Source organism: Conger conger, chromosome 5 (assembly GCF_963514075.1).
Source record: "Conger conger chromosome 5, fConCon1.1, whole genome shotgun sequence".
In the NCBI taxonomy this organism is placed as follows: domain Eukaryota; kingdom Metazoa; phylum Chordata; class Actinopteri; order Anguilliformes; family Congridae; genus Conger; species Conger conger.
Window position 1 is genome coordinate 42,737,143 of NC_083764.1, and position 18,563 is coordinate 42,755,705.

General features: G+C 44.3%; 1 protein-coding gene across 11 annotated transcripts; it reads right to left on the bottom strand.

The window, feature by feature from the left end:
- Positions 1 to 706: 706 nt before the first annotated feature.
- On the bottom strand, positions 707 to 18,005 carry LOC133129480 (protein ENL-like). Of its 11 annotated transcripts, none has more exons than XM_061243607.1 (12): positions 17,898 to 18,005; positions 13,019 to 13,199; positions 12,410 to 12,492; positions 9,601 to 9,744; positions 8,788 to 8,913; positions 6,486 to 7,136; positions 6,202 to 6,292; positions 5,466 to 5,577; positions 4,546 to 4,639; positions 4,132 to 4,209; positions 3,855 to 3,926; positions 707 to 3,439 (listed from the first exon to the last, which is right to left on the bottom strand). In XM_061243607.1, the coding sequence occupies exons 1-12, from the start codon at positions 17,907 to 17,909 to the stop codon at positions 3,311 to 3,313; spliced, it is 1,773 nt and encodes a 590-aa protein (XP_061099591.1). In that variant the 5' UTR covers positions 17,910 to 18,005; the 3' UTR covers positions 707 to 3,310. The 11 variants fall into 11 exon arrangements, with proteins under 11 accessions (XP_061099591.1, XP_061099592.1, XP_061099589.1 ...); XM_061243608.1 differs by having other exon boundaries at positions 4,141 to 4,212; XM_061243605.1 differs by having other exon boundaries at positions 4,132 to 4,212.
- Positions 18,006 to 18,563: the final 558 nt, after the last annotated feature.

Here is an 18,563-nt window from a genome sequence, read left to right on the forward strand (position 1 = left end):
TTCCACTACATTTGAAATATGGAACTAAAAGCTATTAAAAAAGTAGCACTTTATTCACTTTTTTAACGCACTATTTATTTGAACACAACTGTATATCACTATTGACTTGGTTAAGGTTAGATATTTCCTGTGTGAAATGACCGTGAATGTTGGGGAATGTGTGCTGCATGTGATGGTGGCAGCGGGACCCGCAAGGTCGGCGGTTCGATACCCGATGTAGCCACAACAAGACAAGATCCGCACAGCCGTTGGGCCCTTGAACAAGGCCCTTAACCCTGCATTGCTTCAGGGGAGGATTGTCTCCTACTTCGTCTAATCAGCTGGAAGTCGCTCTAGATAAGAGGGTCTGCCAAATGCCATTACTGTATGTAATGTAATTTTAAAAAATAAATGCTGTATACAATATGTTCTGGTCAAGCAACCATAAAACAAAAACAAAAAAAATTAAAAAAGACTCAACAGTACGAAAAATAAACTATGTACAAACAGGAGTTTCGGCCAGAGAAATCTAGTGACAGTTTTCAGCAACAGTGTCCCCACGTCCCATGTGTTTTTATTTAACGTTCAGCATTTTGGTCAATTTCAGTTGTTTTTAAATTAAGTTTATAAATAAAGCCGAATTGACCTCATTATCACCCCTGCTAGGCTAAAGACAAGTCGCTAGGGGCTGTTGAAGTTCAGAGTGAACGAACCAAGACAAGGGGCAGACAGTACTCACTGACTTTATTAATAATATGATTCAAAAATAAAAATTACAGTTCTGGTTACAACCTGCACTGTATGGCCACATGGTGGCACGAAATGCTAAGTTAATACCAAACTCACGATACCAAATTTGAACTTCTGTTTTTGCCATGGAACCCACAACCATTCCAAAACCCCTGGTAAATACCGCCCCTCCCCAGTAGACACAAAACACCCACCAGCACAGTAGTCTCCTCCCACATCTCCACATCGTAACCCGAACGGAATCAGCGATTGTACATCCACTGCAAATTGTACACGTCAAGCTGAAATTCTTTGTTCTACCCCACCATTCTGATTTCCTATGGCAATGTTCATTTTTTTGTCCTTAGGGCTTGGGGTCAGGGGGTCAGAAACAGCTTGGAATGATCCCAAGAAACGTTTTTAAGAAATGTGGGAATGAGACTTAGTGCCTGGGCATTGTAACCATACCTCACAGAGTACAAACAAATAAAAGGGTGCCACATACTTTGAGTAAAAACACTCAAATATTCGACACACACATAAGTTTCAGTAACAATCTAAAAAGCACACATTCAGTCTGCTCTACATGCTTTCCTAAAACGACAACCGAGTCAGTTTATCGTACAAGGAATACAAGCCCTCCAAAATGAAACCTGTTGCGTAGTGTCCGACTGTTAAAAAAAATAAAATAAATGAAATACTAGTTCCAACTGTAAAAAAAATAAAAAAATAAAAAAAATAATAATAGAATGCAATAAGGCTAACCTACACAGAGCTGGGGGCTGTGTTTCTTTGTATGACATAACATGCCAATAAAAATACTAGAACAATTAAATAGATTTTTTTTAAAAAGGTAGTCAAAAAATCAATACTATTTTGCATGGAAATATAGTATAAAATCATTAAAAATACAGTTTAGATAATTCCATAAGTACTGAAGTCGCCACAACCACAAAAGTGCAGAGGTATATAAATTAAACGGACCGTCAGTAGACGGAGGGGCTTTTCACTCGGGGGTCGAGGGCCACTCCTCCACCCCTTTCGGTTCCCATTCGTTTACAAACAAGGGATGTGCTGAGCGCCTGGGTCAAAGGTCAAAGTTTACGGACTCAGGCTCTGGAGTTTAAAAGTTCATGCACGCAATTATGGACAGGAACACAAATGCGACCGTTTGCTCCCCCGCCTGCGCTTTGCAGTTGGGTTTTCCTCCGAAAAATGGTCGTTAGGGAAGATCAGTTTGTGACCCATCTTCTCCCCAGCAAGGAATGAAAGGGTCAGCCAGGCGCTGTGGCAAATGTGCTTTCTCCGTTTCAGACAGGCGCTTTGAATTCAACTCTCCACTCATCCAGGAAAGACAGCTCACCGCTAGCTTAGCAATAGAGTGGATTCTACCATTAAAGCTATCAACGTCATAATAAATAGGCATTTCACATAGACCGTACACATGGGGGGGGGGGGGGGGCGCAAGGTTCAAGTGTAAAGGGTCGACCAACGAGCCACAGTGGGTTCGGTCATGGCTGTCTGAACAAGTGTGTGTGTACTTAAAAGGACTGTAGAAAACAAGGTCTGTGTGACGCAGCATTCCAGTGGGTCTCAACTGATGAAGATCCATTCTGAAGAAACCAGCTTTGAAACTACCTTCCGTTGGACGCATTAGAAATCGGCTTCAGCCCCATCCTCTGAAGGCCTGTCCGGACCCCTCCGCCATAGATAAGAGGAACCCCAATTCCCAAACTCTTCTCCGGTCTCAAAAATATTCTGACCCCAGCTTGCAGCTGGAGGGGGGTCCCGGTTTTTCCAAGTGACAGACAAACCCCCTCCTCAAAGATAAAGCGATGGTTCCTAAAGGCACTGAGGAGGGAGGGAGGGGCCGGTTTTTTGTGAGCCGAATAAAAAAATTGTATAAAAACAAAATGAAAGTACATTCATGTCTCACAACTCTTAACCGTATCCATTTTGGCAGACAAAAATGCCTCAAAACAGCAATAAAATGAGTGAAATGCCACCCTCCTCTTCCTTCCTTGCAAAGGAATCACTTGCATGTACCCATGATGCCATGGGTGGGTGGGATAGAGGCAGGACAGGAAGGAGTTGGAGAAGGGGATGGTGAGGGGGCAGAGGAGAAAGCTCCAGACTTTTAAAAAGACTGAATGCAGTAGGATATGATGACTGGAGAGAAAGGTGGAGAGCCCGGAGGCAGGTACTGCTCCCGGTGTCAGGACCAGGACAACCGTCACAGCTGCCACCCAAGCTTTGGTGCAAAGTATACAAAGTATCGCTGCTCTACCCGAAAACAAGCGTGCAAAAAGAAACGGGAGGGTGGTTCCGAGAGGAGTAAGAGTGGAAGAAGGTTGGATGGGGGGTGAGGTCAGGTGCGACTTTCCTCCAGTCTGGCAGTCCAGCCTCCCTATCGAAGACCGCTTCATTTGTATCGTTCTTGGTCCTCTCCTGTCCCTCTCTGTGGCTCCGATTGTCCGTCCCGCGTCGTTGGGCATTCTCCCGAGTCCTCTCGTTCTCTCAGCACCCCTCACACAGCCCCGTCTGGGTCTTGGTGGAGATAGCGGAGTTGGAGAAGACTCTTCAGCTCGAAGGGCACTTCCTGTCACGTGGCCGTGGCCTCCAGGTAGCTCTGTAGTTTACGGACGGTCGACTCGTCCAGCGAGAAGAGGTCAAAGTCGAAGGTGGTGTTGGTGACGTTGAAGTGGCCGGTCTCTTCGATGAGGTTCACAATCTGACAGGACAGACATACAAGAGACGAGTCATGTTTAAATGGTCAAATCCTTCCTACGATGCTTTCAATTGCTTGTATATGAGAAAAAGCAATGACACCACCAATAAACCCAAAGCTCATCTACTGCTGAACATCAGGAAGTCTCCAAATATAGGCTAGGCAAAATGTAAGCAGTTTAACTACCGTGCTGTGAAAAAGTATTTGCCTCCTTCCTGATTTCCTCTATTTTTTCATATTTGTCACACTAATTGGTTTCAGGTCGTTTGACCTGTTAGACAAAGTGAACTTGATTAAACATAAAACACATTTCTTAAACCTGGGATATGAAGAGGTATAAAAGCCCAGTATGTTGACCACTACACTGCCCTACCACACACATACACTTAACCGGGCCTGCCCAGCTGCCAGCTCTAACCTGCTGTAGGACGTTCCTCTCCCTCAAGGCCATCAACCTGCGGTGGAGGTCTACCAGCTCCTCTGTGTACGCCTGGGGAGAGGGGAGAGGTGGAGCCTGGTTGAGACAGGACCAGGAAAGCTCAGTCAAACAAGGCATCTTAAATCCAGAGTTCCAATTATTAAGTAATAGGCCATGCTAATGCTAATAGCATACGGCTGCCTCAAGCATTTGCAGCCACATTTACAAAACTGGTGCACAGAAACAGGAAATAAAAGGTAAATAAAGGTTGATTTACCCTTCCTACCTTGTCGTACCCTTTCTTCAGCATCTTCTCTGGCCTGGTGCAAGGGTCGGGACTCTTTCTCCCAGAGACCTGCTGAGAGAGAGGGAGAGGAAGGGACAACATCCCAGGTAAAACCAGGGTTGCCCAGTCATGTGCTATGGAGGGCAGAGAGTCTGCAGGCTCATTCCCACCAGCTGGTGCAGTGATCGGATGGAATGAAAACCTACATACTCTCGGCTCTTCATGGCACGATTGGACGCCCCCATTCCAAATCCTTCTGCGCTTTGCTGTCGGCCAATCACATTGCAGACCTTTCTGTGCCGGGGGCAGAGAGTAGAGACTCTCATATTGTTAGTAGTTTCTGCAGTGGGGCGGGGCTTCTGACTGTGCTGGAGGTGTGGTTCTGTAGCAGGGGCCGGGCCTCACCTTGTTGTTGATGTGTTTCTGTAGGGGAGGCGGGGCTTCTCGACTCAGGGGGTGGGATCCGTCACTGCTGTCACTCTCGCTGTCCAGGCTCAAACTGAGGAGGAGCGATGGACCGATCAGTTAGCGGCATTTATATAGCACCTTTATCCAAAGCCTTAATTGGCTATCATGCAAGGCACCAACCAGTGCAATTGGGGGTTAGGAGTCTTGCTCAGGGACACTTTGACACACCCATGGCAGAATTTAACCCTCTCTTACCTCCCGAGCCTCGCTTACCTCCCGAGTCTTTACCATGACACCCTCCATTTGACTTAATTCATTAAACTTTTTTTGACTTATTGGTCTTCAGCTGCTAAAGTGCATCCACTTCAAGGTTTGACGTGTTCGTGTTCAGAGATGCTTTTCTGCATACCACTGTTGTAACACATTTGGGTTGTTTCTGTCAGCTTGAACCACTCTACCCTTTCTCCTCTTACCTCTCTAATTAAAAGAACTGCTGCTCACTAAATGTTTTTTGCACCATTCCTGGTAAACTCTAGAGACTGTTGGGTGTGAAAATGCCAGGAGACCAGCAGTTTCTGAGATAAACAAACCACCCTGTAAGGCACCAACAATCATTCCATGGTTACAGTCACTTCCCCATTCTGATGCTTGGTCTGAACAACTGAACCTCTTGACCATGTCTGCATGCTTTTATGCACTGGGTTGCAGCCACATGATTGGCTGATTCGATATTTGCATTAACAGGCTGGTTTACAGGTGCGCCTAATAAAGTGGCCACTGACTATGCATGTTTGTTCCTACAAGGTTTGTCCGTGACACTGACTCAGATGCTCTTGTTTGGGGCCGCGGGTCTGTGTATTTATAGAACTGTTGCTGGTGCATTCCTGTGGACAGCTGTGTGGGAGTGACAGACTGACCGTGAGTCACGGTTGGGCGGGTTGGTTTTGACAGGCGTCTCCCCTTCCGAGCTGCTGTCATCATCGTCTGACTCCTCTGACTGCAGGTCCTCAACCATGGAGCGCAAGGGACCTGAGAGAAGGGGGCGGTCACGGATACTACTCACAACAGGCCACTCACAACAGGCCACTCACAACAGGCCACTCACAACAGGCCACTCACAACTGGCCACTCACAACTGGCCACTCACAACTGGCCACTCACAACTGGCCACTCACAACTGGCCACTCACAACTGGCCACTCACAACTGGCCACTCACAACTGGCCACTCACAACTGGCCACTCACAACAGGCCACTCACAACTGACCACTCACAACTGACCACTCTCAACTGACCACTCTCAACTGACCACTCTCAACTGACCACTCTCAACTGACCACTCTCAACTGACCACTCTCAACTGACCACTCACAACTCACAACTGACAACTGACAACTGACCACTCACAACTGACAACTCACAACTGACAACTCACAACTGACAACTGACCACTCACAACTGACCACTCACAACTGACAACTGACCACTCACAACTGACAACTGACCACTCACAACTGACCACTCACAACTGACAACTGACAACTGACCACTGACCACTCACCACTCACCACTCACCACTCACCACTCACCACTCACCACTCACCACTCACCACTCACCACTCACCACTCACCACTCACCACTCACCCACCGTACCCTGGCCTTGCTTCTGCGAGGGCTCAAAGTCGGAGTCGGAGGTGGAGTCAGAGCTGGAGGTGGAGTTGGAGGGGCTTGAGGGAGCCGATTGCTTTTGGGGGAGACAGAATTTGCAAGTCACTCACATACCTCAAACACAAGTCAACAGTTGGTTTGTAATGAATTTGACTTGAATGACTGAATTAATCTTTGCCAGATGCTTTGGGCTGATGAAAAACGTGGGTATTCCATTACAAAGTAAACCACGCATGTAAACCAGTAGGGAGGGCAGTGGAGTGTCTCACCTCAGACTTGGAGGAGGCCTCGTCTTCGGAGTTGGACTCCTCAGACTCGGGCGGCTTTTTGGCCTCCTTAACCTCCTGCGCCTCCTGCATATCCGCCGTCTCCGTCTTCACCTTGACCCAGCGCCGCTTGCTCTTTGCGCTTTTCTTGTCCGGGTAGGTGGGCGGCGCTGCCGAGGAGGAGGAGATGCGGGGGGAGGTGCCAGAGAACCCCCCGCCGCCCTTGGGCCCCTCAGGGGCCCCCTTCTTGGGCTTCTTGACGCTGGGTTTGGGGGACTCCATGGACGAGGGCCGCTTGCTGGGGGCCTTCGGCTCCGGGACGCCCCCTCCACCTCCCCCGCCCCCGCCGGTCCCCCCTCCCTTTGGGGACATTCCCTCCTTCAGCGTGGGCTTGGGCTCTTTGAAGGCCGCCTTGGGCGGGGCCTTGCTCTCCTCCTTGACCTTGACCTCGGCGGTCTTCTTGGAGGAGGACGAGGTGGAGGAGGAGGAAGATGACGAGGGATCGCGGGCCGGCTTGCCTCCTTCACGGTCGCCCTCGCCCTTAGACGTGGCCTTGCTCTCCGAGTCCTTGCGTGGTCGCTCGCGGTGCTCCTTGGACGGCTTGTGAGGCTTCGGACCCTTGCTGCTCGCTCCGCTGCCGTCTTTACTGGGCTCCTGAGGGGGGGAAGGGGGTCAGTCAAGCACAGCTACCGTACACCCAAAACACTGCTCCCACACTCAAAGACATGCTCAAATAACAACGCCAATGCATTCTATTAACTACACTTAGACACATTCATTTCTCGTGTACCTGTTCTACAGCATTGCTGGCTTTACAGGGAACACTTGCAACACCTTCATGCTATTTTTATCTAACAGTGAGGAAGGAGCATGAGGTATTCCTCCATTCAATTAATAGTAGTGCGGTCATAAACCTTTTAAAGCCAGTTAATATATTCACCAAAACAACCTACAATCAAGATCCACTACATGCATCAACCTGATTGACTTCCTGCATTCAGTCTACTAACATTACAGAAAAACTGAGCTTGCGAGTATCATGAAATGAATACTGGATCCGGAGACTGACAAGTATCAAGTTACGGCACTTGCTTTCGTATGGTAATGCGGGATAGCGTCAGAATGTAATCAACACTACTGCCAAAATTGGACTGTGCCAAATGAAACAAATACAAATATCAAACTGTTCTACAACAAGTGTAACCCGAAACTAAACACTGCTATTAGGTGATTAAGCTGGCTGTGGGCACAGTGGTCCGTTTAGGTGACATACCAGCCCCCACCCAATTCAAAGCCCCTCCACACCACAACAATCGTAAAACACTAATTGGGAGGGTGGGCAATTTATCTGGCCAATTAAATTTGACCAGGTGTCCAAGAGGCCAGACTGAGTGGTAGGTTCCAGAACTTTCCCCAGCTAAAAACACAGAGTTCAAACCAAAGCTTAAACTGCCCAGCTTAAATTCACAGTGAGAAGTCCAAACAGAAAGCCAAAAGGTACACAAAAACTACAAACACAAAGAAAAATATAGAATAATTACAGAGGAAAGACCTGGGCTGCCCTGCCAAAGTCAAAATTCGACACTGACCTTTTTCTTTATATAGAATGCTAGCCTTCTGACACCCGACCAAAATATTTTTAGCCGAAACCTGACCCCTTTCAGGATTGAAGACTGAGCCGTGGGAGGACCGGGGTGCCCGTTTCCCATGGTTACGTCTCCATGGTCTCCTAATGTTAACCATGAGCCATGAGGTCACTTCAGAACATTAGAAGCGTAGCCCCTTTTAGTTTCAGTTTTGACTCCCATTGACCTAAGGTTTCCTTACAAAAAATCAGTTCTGCTTCCTATTCTTTTTTTCCATCATACATTGCTCAAGACACCAATCCCATCGAGCAAAACTTGTCAATAAACACTTGCATTTTATATTACTTCTCTACATTATTAAAACTAAATCCATTTATGACTATTTACTCTCAATTATTAGAAATTATTTTTTGATGACGTTACACCTTCTTGTTTCAATGGCTATGTGAATGATATGAAGGTGTATTGCAAATAATTTAGCACGGTGATGAAAGATTAGGCTTTGTATGTATTAATGTATTATTACAAATGAAAACTGCGTTCAGGGTTAAGATTTGTTGTTTGTTATTAAATTGATTGTTGTTAGTTCAGAATATATGCTAGTGTTTAAATTTACATTTATATTGTATATATATATATATATATATATATATATATATATATATATATAAAACTAAGTATAGTACTGGTTAAGACGTCATATAAGGCACTTGGCTGACCTTTGACCCATGGGAGGGCTTGGTCTTCTTTGGGTCGGAGAAAGCAGAGAGGGGAATTGTGGGGAGCATGGGGTAGTCAGGGCTGGGCCGGGACACAGGCTCTTCCCCCTCCGGCACCACCATCACCTGATGGGGAAGGAGACGACAGGAAGAGTGCGAGAGAAGGAAAGAAAACAGCAGCAAGGAAAAGGAAGTAGGGAGAGGGGGTGCGAGGAGAGAAAAAAGGAGGGATAAAAGGAGAGAAAGGCAGATTACGGCACAACACAAACTAGGTAATCTAAAACTGCTTGGATGCACTCATAAAACGGCACTGGTTTAGACTGCCCTGACAGTTGCCTCGTCATTTCAATCAATTTATATTCTTGGGTCTCCGTGAACACAAGTTGTTATTTAGCCTTTAGCATGCGTATTGGGTTCAGAGGGAGTCTCACCTCTTTTTAATCGAATTCTATGAAAAAAATAGATATACGTACATAACTATAGCACACATGCCTAGAAGTAAGCCTTTTGTTGTGTTCAGCCCTGCGCACTCTCTCCCACATACAACTACTGCAATTCTCACTATACTGCAAACAAAATCTAGTCATACCAACAACACTAACAGCAATACTAACTACAGCAATAACAAACACAAGTAGAGCTGGCTTTCCTTTCACTTCAGTTGATTCAACTAGAAACTTCAACAAATTGAAAAATCCTCAGAGAACACGATGGCCACCTTCAATTCATAATTTCAATTTCAGTCCAGTTTCCTGAAGGCCATGTTGAGCCCCAGTGACGGGGAGACCGCCCACAGACCTAACCCCCACTCACCCCCCCGGCTTTGAGCAGCTTGCGGCGGAATTCGTGGGTGGGGTTGTTGAAGGTGAGCTTCTCGCAGCGCAGGTGGTTGACGGGCGGGTTCCCCTCCAGGTTGAGGAACAGGTCGTAGTTGAAGCACACCTTCTTCGGCTCCTCCTGCAGCCGGGGAAACAGGCGGACATTGGAGTTTAAATCACCGTTTCGTGAATGCGGTAGAAATACGCACTTGTCAAACTTCTATTTCATTTTCAACGAATCCATGTGAGACTCCTCTCATGTACGTCACCTAGCGCAGAATGAATTTGACATTAAGGATTTTGTGAGATGAGGATTAATTTCCATGGTGCCAACTATGTGACATTCTTTGTGACTATTCTATTGTCACTAAGAAAGAGCATTCCTGCAGGATGGCCAAAGTGACCTTTGTACATGAAATAAAAATTTCAGAGAGGAAACAGGAAAGAACAGCATACCCTGTCATATATATGTCAGCCATAAAAGGCAAGACTTTGAAAAAGCAAACATATAGACAAAGAAAAAGAGGGACATGCTCAAAATGAAGGACATACTAAAAATTATTCTTCTGTACTCACCAATTCGCTGCCCTGTCTCTCCTTCTCTCTATGTCTCTCTCACACTCACACCTACTGCAATCTCGCAGTGTCCTGTCTGTCTGTCTGTCTGTCTGTCTGTCTGTCTGTCTGTCTGTCTGTCTGTCTGTCTGTCTGTCTGTCTGTCTGTCTGTCTGTCTGTCTGTCTGTCTGTCTGTCTGTCTGTCTGTCTGTCTGTCTGTCTGTCTGTCTGTCTGTCTGTCTGTCTGTCTGTCTGTCCCCTCGGTCTCAGGCAATGGTTGGGGCGGCCCGCGAGGATTGACAGGTTGGCACTGCATTTCGCTCTCCCAGACTGCCTCAGCTAACCGCTAATCACTTTCCCTCATGCTGTGGGGAAAAATAAAAGCCAACCTCCCTTTTATCCAACAACCACCAAAAGTTAAAAGCAGTAAGAGGGTAAAAGATGGTAAATAATACCTCATTCAATATTAAAAGTGCCTATCAACAACAGGTTATACTTCAAAAAAGGTGATTGAGAATGAAATGGCAGTAAAACAGAACAATGTCCTTTATAGTGTAGCCAATTGTATACGTTAACTTGTTGAAATATGTTGGGTCCATTGCAGCACGTTCCACTCCAGACCAGAGAACTGAATTACAACTGGAACAGCTAACCAAATCTGTGAAATAAGGATTTGCTGTTGTAGTACAGTTCTGTGGTCTAGAGGTTTATGCCTGGAGTTTAAACACCAGCTAAGCACACAGCAATTGACCCACTGATTCTACCCCATGGTAGGCTATATCCAGGAAATATCTCCCAAGGACTGTTGCAAAACACAGAAAAACTGTTCAGGGTGACCTTCCTGTTCAAGAGCTGGAATGTTTGAAATGTAATAGCACATTCTTCCTATTGAATAAGCACAGTGTTTATCACTGACCTCAAACTTTTCCTCCCTTATTCAATGATTAGAACACGGCTTCTCAAACCCTTGTGTATGGTGGACTTTGTTCCAAAATCAATTTGCCAATTTCAATAAATTAACTTGTGAATGGAGCTGCAGTCTGAAAATGGGAAAAGGCCTATATTATGTGCATCTTAATGATCAACTGACTCCATGACTGATTGGCAAGAAAACTCACACTGGAGTCCTGCACGTTGTAGGTACAAACACCTGACAACCTTCATTCATTCTGAAGGATTTCAATAAAGCACAAAAACCAAGGGGAGCACAGACACATTCTCAAATGCCTTAAATTATGGTATTTGCAGGAGCAGCAACCAGGTTACACAGGGCATGAGGAGATTAGCATATTTGCATATTAAAATAATTACATATTTGCTAGTTTTCACAATTGCTTTTTGTAGCAATATCTATTCAATGCGATTAAGTTCTTCAATTGCTGCCCTGTATGCTGTTTTCCACTAATGTTGCTATTGCTTGGCAGGCCACGTATTCAAATGAGATGATGCATTTGAAATCCAAAAAGCGTGTTTCAAAGAACGTGCAATATGTTGCTCAATATTACCATGTCAGAAAACATACGTGACCATCTTCTATAAATAAGTACTCAGCTCCTAGTTATAGCTTTGTTTCAAACAAAACTGGAGTGTGTGGGGGAAAAAAAAACAAAAAAAACATTTGGAGTGTGAAAACTCACTTTTGTGACCGCCAGGGACCACAGATGTGGCAAAGGATAGACACTTTAAAACCAGTCACATATTCAGACCCAAGTAACCAACTGACACCCCTGCATTAGCAGATTGTGCTGGTAAAACCATGGAGAGATCTGTGGTCCAATCAGCATCTTTCTCACTATTCTACCTGGAAGATACCAGAAAGGCAAAGAAAGAGATAACCTGCCTCAACACACATTCTACGCCAATAAACTTCCATGAAGTAGGACAACCTGGTCCAGTCTGGCCAATTCCAGCCCAATCCAGTCCAAGAAGCAAAACCCAGAGGAAAAACGGCCATGGCGGACTAGGATGCCAGGCTATGTTAATATCCAGATCTGCCCTTTTATTCAACAACTGCAGAGCACGGTAAAGAGGAACGAAAGAGATTCTCGCACTCAGAAACAGAGACGTAGCGTGAGGGATCGAGACAGAAAGTTGTGAGCAGATGGAAAGAGTCTCACAAATGACCCTGTTTCACAGTGACGTGCGTAAAACCCAAATGCAGAGTTCCCTCGTGAGGGAAAGGAAGTGAATTAATCTGAAAATGAAAATGAAACTCAAAAAAAGCCTTTGGTTGGCTGCAAACACCCACCTTGTTCTTGAAGTAGACCTCGATGGGCATGAGGAAACCGGCATACCCAGACTCCTCCACTTTGTATGGCGGCTCCTTGCACACTGTGGAAACAAAAAAGGAGCCACACATTAGATGATCCAATAACTGCTCTCGAACAGAGACAGAAAGTAGATCAACTACATAATCAAGAAAATGACTTGCAGTAAAACAAAAATAAAGAAGTCAAAACAATGGTTATAGCCCATTTACTGTACCTGTGTGGCCCCGAGTGTCCACTAAAACAGTGGAAATAAACACGGTAATTGAAGGGAAACGGTAATGAAAGAGTGAAACAACCTTCAAACGTATTTATTTCTCTCTCTTCAAATTGTACTGCCTTTTAATTCAGCACTTCAGGTTAAATGCAGTTGCACAGATAAAGAGCTCTGTGATTTCACTCATGACAGGTCTGTCCTCAAGGTTTGTGAAAATATCGGCCCTCATCGTACAGAAAACACTGTGTGTGCTGTGCTTTCATTAATAGTTACTCAATTTCTTATTAAAAAGCAGAGGTTTATTTGGTGCGCTGTGTGTCAGCCATGACAGCAGCAGAACCACGGAAATAGCAGCCAGCCTCTGTGGACGCACCTCTCTTGGGTTTGGGGAAGCTCTCGTGCAGTCGGAACACCACTTTGTCCACAAAGTGCTGGATGTCGCCCATCTCAGGGCCTCGGACAAACACCATCCAGTCGTGTGTGAAGCCCTCGGTGGTGACCTTCTTCCGTAGCTGAGCCCGGTGGCCCAGCTCCAACTTCACCTGCACCGTGCACTGTGGGAAGGAACAACTGGAACGTCAGTACTGAACCTATAAGGCACCAGTCACTATCCCAGGGGACAGGAGGCCTACTTCAGCTTTGGAAGATACGGGTAATTCCATGTTCATTCCATGTTAACGTATCTCCCCGACTAATAAGCTGGAACAAGTGTAATTTCCTTATGAGGTCAAATCAGGTTGCTAACTCATTACATTCCGTGACGATGCGGTCCAAAAGTGTGTTGAATTGAAATGGAAATACCCATACATTGGCAATACCGGGCACCGGTCCTAATTAATAACTGAATCAATAACCGATTCTTTTTTTCTGAAGCTGAAATGGTGAGCTCAGTTAAAGGAATGCTTTCACGACTTGGAAACTATTGGGAGTTTTGCGTTTTGTTTATAAGTAGCTACGTGATTTGCTGCTGGAATAGCCCAAGCTCTCTCTCGATAGCTAAAGCAAAGCTGTGTACCAGTTCCATGTAAGCAACTGGACTCATTCCCTTTCACATGCTTTTTGATCAGACAATTGAAAGAAAGATTGTGTGGCCGCAAATTACTTCTTCAGCTATTTCAGGGGGTTAAGAATGCAAACACCACAGGGAATTGAATGCTGAAGTATAGTAATCAAAGAATTGCCTTTTTAAATCAGTAGCTGTGACTTCATGGCTTTTTTGTATGATAATTCTTAAGGTTCACAGAAGACACTTTGGGTCAACGACGTTGGCAAGAATGAGTATGTCAGAACTTGGCCAATTTGCATCTAGAATCCTGATTTCCTTAATCATCCAACATAATAAGGCAGCCATCATCAAATCTGGACCTCAAATCCAAATCTGGCCCTGGTTTTCCTTTCTCCAGGTAATTAGCTGAACAATTTATTGTTCTATCGATAGGTCAGACTGTCCTCAGACCTTGAGCAGAGTGCTGCCATTGTGATGCCAACAGAAGTTGAAAGCGTTTGCTGCCAGGAACTTCACTTTCTTTCAAACACAATTGGAGGTTACAAACGTGTTATTTGATTCAAAGTTCTTGATACTGTCATCATTCTGATGAAGAACAATCCTGTCGTGTTAGTCGTCATAAGCTTCTTTTCATACAATCCTCAGAAAACTGTTCACCATCACAGCTATCCAAAACAATGCCGAACAGGTGTGCAGTACCAAACTGATAGATGCCCTATATTATATGCAAACAGGCACAAACACTAACAGAGTACTACTAATTGCCTGCATATAAATTATTACTGTATGAAACTCCAATGGGATATGACTAAATAGTCAGTACCTTACCGTTTCTTTTTGCTCAGTATTTGTAAATGTTTACATATAAGGGATCTACCCATTTGGTATGACACCCCTGTTGGGCAATCCTGCACTTTCACAATCATGCAGACTTATAGCCATCCATAACACACATTTACTCATACTAGGGATGGGCACTTTCAGAATTTTCAGTTTGGTTAACTAGCAAAATTTAACCGATTAAATAGTAAAAATCTATTTTCAGAACTCTCGTAACAGGCTGTACAAGCATGCTCCAATAGGTTGGACCACAGCCAAAACAATAAAAAGACAATTATAAGCACATGAATTAGATATGTTGCACTTAAAAACAGTGCAGGTCCATCTGGCTATTTGCTTCAAAGCAAATTGCTTGAAAATAAGCTCTTAGAAAAACAGTGGCTTTTAGTCCTGTGGCAGGCCTTTGCTACTATCTGAACATGAAGCCGGGTTGAAAAGTCAAGAAACTTCTTGCCGGAAAAGAAAAGGCTACAGTCATCGTGCATTTATTGGACCATTCAAGTAGTGGTGGGCGTTATGGTTCTCTTCAAGGACACAAATCATTTGACCCACATCCCTAAAAGGATTCGTCCAGTGATTCGTTCACCGGTGCTTTTGCTGTAAATAAAATAAAAACTGTATTACTGGGATTTATTTACTGTCTGATAAGTAAATTAAGTATGAATTATCTGAATGTCAGAGGTTTCATTTTAAATCAAGCTGACTAATGGGTTGCAAAAGAACCTACCCTCAGGCAAGCTGCTGTAGAGTTCCGAGCATCCTGGCACAGCAGAAAAAACTAACCACTCTGGTAACAAAAGCAAATCCTAACCAATGTGTCTGGTCTTGAAAAGGCAGAAACAGGCAGCCTCAGTGGATTATCTCTAGAATAAAACTTCTTAAGCCTTTGGCTAACAAATATTCTCATGCTGTTGAATTCAAGAACACAGATTATTATTGCACCCATGCTCAATATTATATTATGCTAATGAATAAAAGGCCCAGTATAAATGTTTTTTTGAATTTGAAATGTCCACTGAGCCACACAATAAAAATGCATGTTTACTTTCTTCCAAATTTAAAAACTATTGGAAATTCCCTTTGAATTCAAAGTATGTCATTTCTAAAAGCAGAGCAAAGGCATGGCATAGCATCACCGATCTGTATAGACATACAAAATGAATTTCTGATTGGTAGCCCACTAAAATGTAATGACCAAATTACAAATACCAAAGAACTTTGTTGCTTGTAGGATAAAACAACCAATTTAGAATCTTAACTGAACAATGTTTATTAGCAGGTTCTCTTTACACAGAAACTATTCAAATAGTCATTTTGAGGGTCACGAACACATGGTTATCTGTACAAAATGTATAATGACAGCTAAAGCAGCTACAGGTGGCCTGTAGCGTAGTGGTTAAGGTAAATGACTGGGATACGCAAGGTTGGTGGTTTTAATCCCGGTGTAGCCACGATAAGATCTGCACAGCCATTGAGCCCTTGAGTAAGGCCCTTAACCCTGCATTGCTCCAGGAGAGGATTGTCTCCTGCTTAGTCTAATCAACTGTAAGTCACTCTGGATAAGAGTGTCTGCCAAATGCCAATAATGTAATGTAATGTAATAAACTGCAAACCAGCAGTAAATTGCAAATAGTAAATTGCCTAAAACATGCCCAGATACATTTGTTTAAATGTTGACTAAATGTTGCAAAAACATCTGAAGAGCATAAGAGCAGAGTATGCTACTGTAAGGGGTCAGATACATGTGACATTTGTCAGCAGTCTTCCACTAAATCAGTTAGAATGAGCCTGCATGAACGAGTTGGGTTCTCTCGTCAGTCACCTAGAGTTTTCAGCCACTACTGAAACTGTAGTTTTCTTCGAGTCCATGAGCGAGAGTCTGAAGTCGGAATCAGTCACTGCACAACTCGTTTACGTTCGGTAGGAACTAGATTCAGTGAACGAAAGCAAGAATCTGAATCGGAAGTGAGAACTAGTCACTGCCTGACTCTCGTTCGCGGCAGTCAGAACGAGAGCAGTGAAGGAAGTGGCGAACGAATCTGTGGCCGAATCCTTTTAGGGAAGTGGGTCAAATGATTCGTGTCTCTGAAGAGAACCGTAACGCCCACCACTAATTGAACGGTCCAATGAACGCACGACGACTGTAGCCTTGTCTTTTCCGGCAAGAAGTTTCTCGGCTTTTCTACCCGGCTTCATGTTCAGATAGTCTTGCATCAGGCATTTGTTACTAAGTGTTCGCTAAAAAGTTAGCTGACGATTCTTTAACCAGTTATTCACTTTAGGTAGTTAACTTCGGAAACTAGCCTACTCAATTAGCCGGAAACATTCCACATGCCAATATATTAACTAGCTATGCAAGTTTCTACATTCTTTAAGGCTACCATGACTTTAGGCAATGCATTAACTGGCGGGCGAATGAGTCCTCAGCAGATAGCTAACGTTAGTAAGTTAACTAACAAACTACGTGCCATTTACAAAAATATCCAATGGTCAACATGGCACAGCACTGAATTATCCCAAACAAAGATTCATTTCTACTAAACATAGCGTTAACGGTACCTAAATTAGGTTAGCCAAATCACCATACAAGGCATGTAGCGTACCAACTTACAAGCGAATGTCAACCAGCTAGCCAAATTAGCCATCTAGCTAGTCAGCTAATATGCACGAATAAAATAATTAGCCTACCTCTACAACTAGAATCAATGAAAGTAACTTATTTAGCATACCAGCTACAATACTGTCAATATGCCTACAATTGTACAGCTAGCTAACACTAGCTTGCTCGCCACTAGAAACTACTAAAATGAGTTGGCTAGGTAATCAGTTATCACGAATAAGTTTAGAGCTGTTCCCGCTTGTAGTTTCAATCTTTGTCGCCGGCCTGCAATATCGTTACCAGCACTATGCTAACTTGCTAGCTAACTAACGTAGCTATCAATTTTCCAACTATGTTAGCTTAATCTCAATGTGAAGACCTGGAAAATGCAATCACAGACTAGCAAACTAGCACCCATAAAGTTAGCTACTATCTAGGTTCTAATGTTACTAGCTAGCTAGCTCGCATCAACAGCAATCCCATCTCATCGCACCTCAAAGTGAGTCAAATTTGCAAACGCTTGGCCACTAACGCTATCCATTTCAAACTACCGAGGCCTGATACGGCACCACAATTTTATGGAGCTAGCTAGCTAGCTAGCTTCCCAGCAACGCGTGTGTGTTCCTCGAGAGTACGTTAACATTACCTTGCTATGCTACGTCCCTGTGTCATTTTTTTATCAGTAGTGATACATTAACAAGCAATCACGGCATTGTGGCTTTTGGGCATGTGATTTTCTCACGCTCCCAATCTATCGCTTCGTAGTGAGCGTTAAACACAAGCCAGGGAGCAGGGACGTTTCATTACCTGGTTCTCCATGATTCCCTGGCCTCTGCAATTACTGTATTTATTTACAGCGGCTTTCCCAACTCCTCATTGTGTGTCAATCCAGTAACCGGAAGCCATACACAATCCCTCCCTTAAACTCAGGACACCCATCCGAAACAGAAAGATTGTGGAACCAATCAGTTACTAGAAAGCTTTGGCGGCTGGCGAAAGTAGGGCCAATTGTAGTTTTGTCTAGGCGGGACTTCCCTCCAGAGACTGACAGTAGTAAGAACCAGAGACCCTCCCCAAATCCGTGCCAAGAATCAACCTACCAATGGTTACTTCTTGGGATGGGCAAATAGTAGAAGAGGTAGCTTATTTTAAAATAAACTTTATTTCGGTGAGGTAGAATATCGATTCTTTTATATTTGAGACATACAGACGGGAAACAAGTCAAAGGGGAAAAAAACATAAACTGTCTTATTATGATGTTGGGCTACCACATATGACATTGCATTTTTGGAATTTGGCAAACACTCTTATCCAGAGCGATGTACAACCAAGTGCATTCCTTTGACAGCTTACATGGCCAAACAAAAGAAGCAATACCATCACAAGTCATTACACACTATTGTGAGAACTACCAATCAATTAGAGATTACAGAGAGGGGTGGGGAGGGGTGGGGAGAGGTGCAGTTTAAAGAG

What these genes read in the sequence shown, in the direction of transcription:
- LOC133129480 (XM_061243598.1), bottom strand. An exon ending in AGCCCTCCCATGGGTCAAAG is followed by an intron (nt 7,137 to 8,787) that starts GTCAGCCAAGTG and finishes TCCCCCCCTCAG; the next exon opens with GAGCCCAGTAAAGACGGCAG. An exon ending in GCAAGGCCAGGGTACGGTGG is followed by an intron (nt 5,578 to 6,192) that starts GTGAGTGGTGAG and finishes CCCTTCTCTCAG; the next exon opens with GTCCCTTGCGCTCCATGGTT.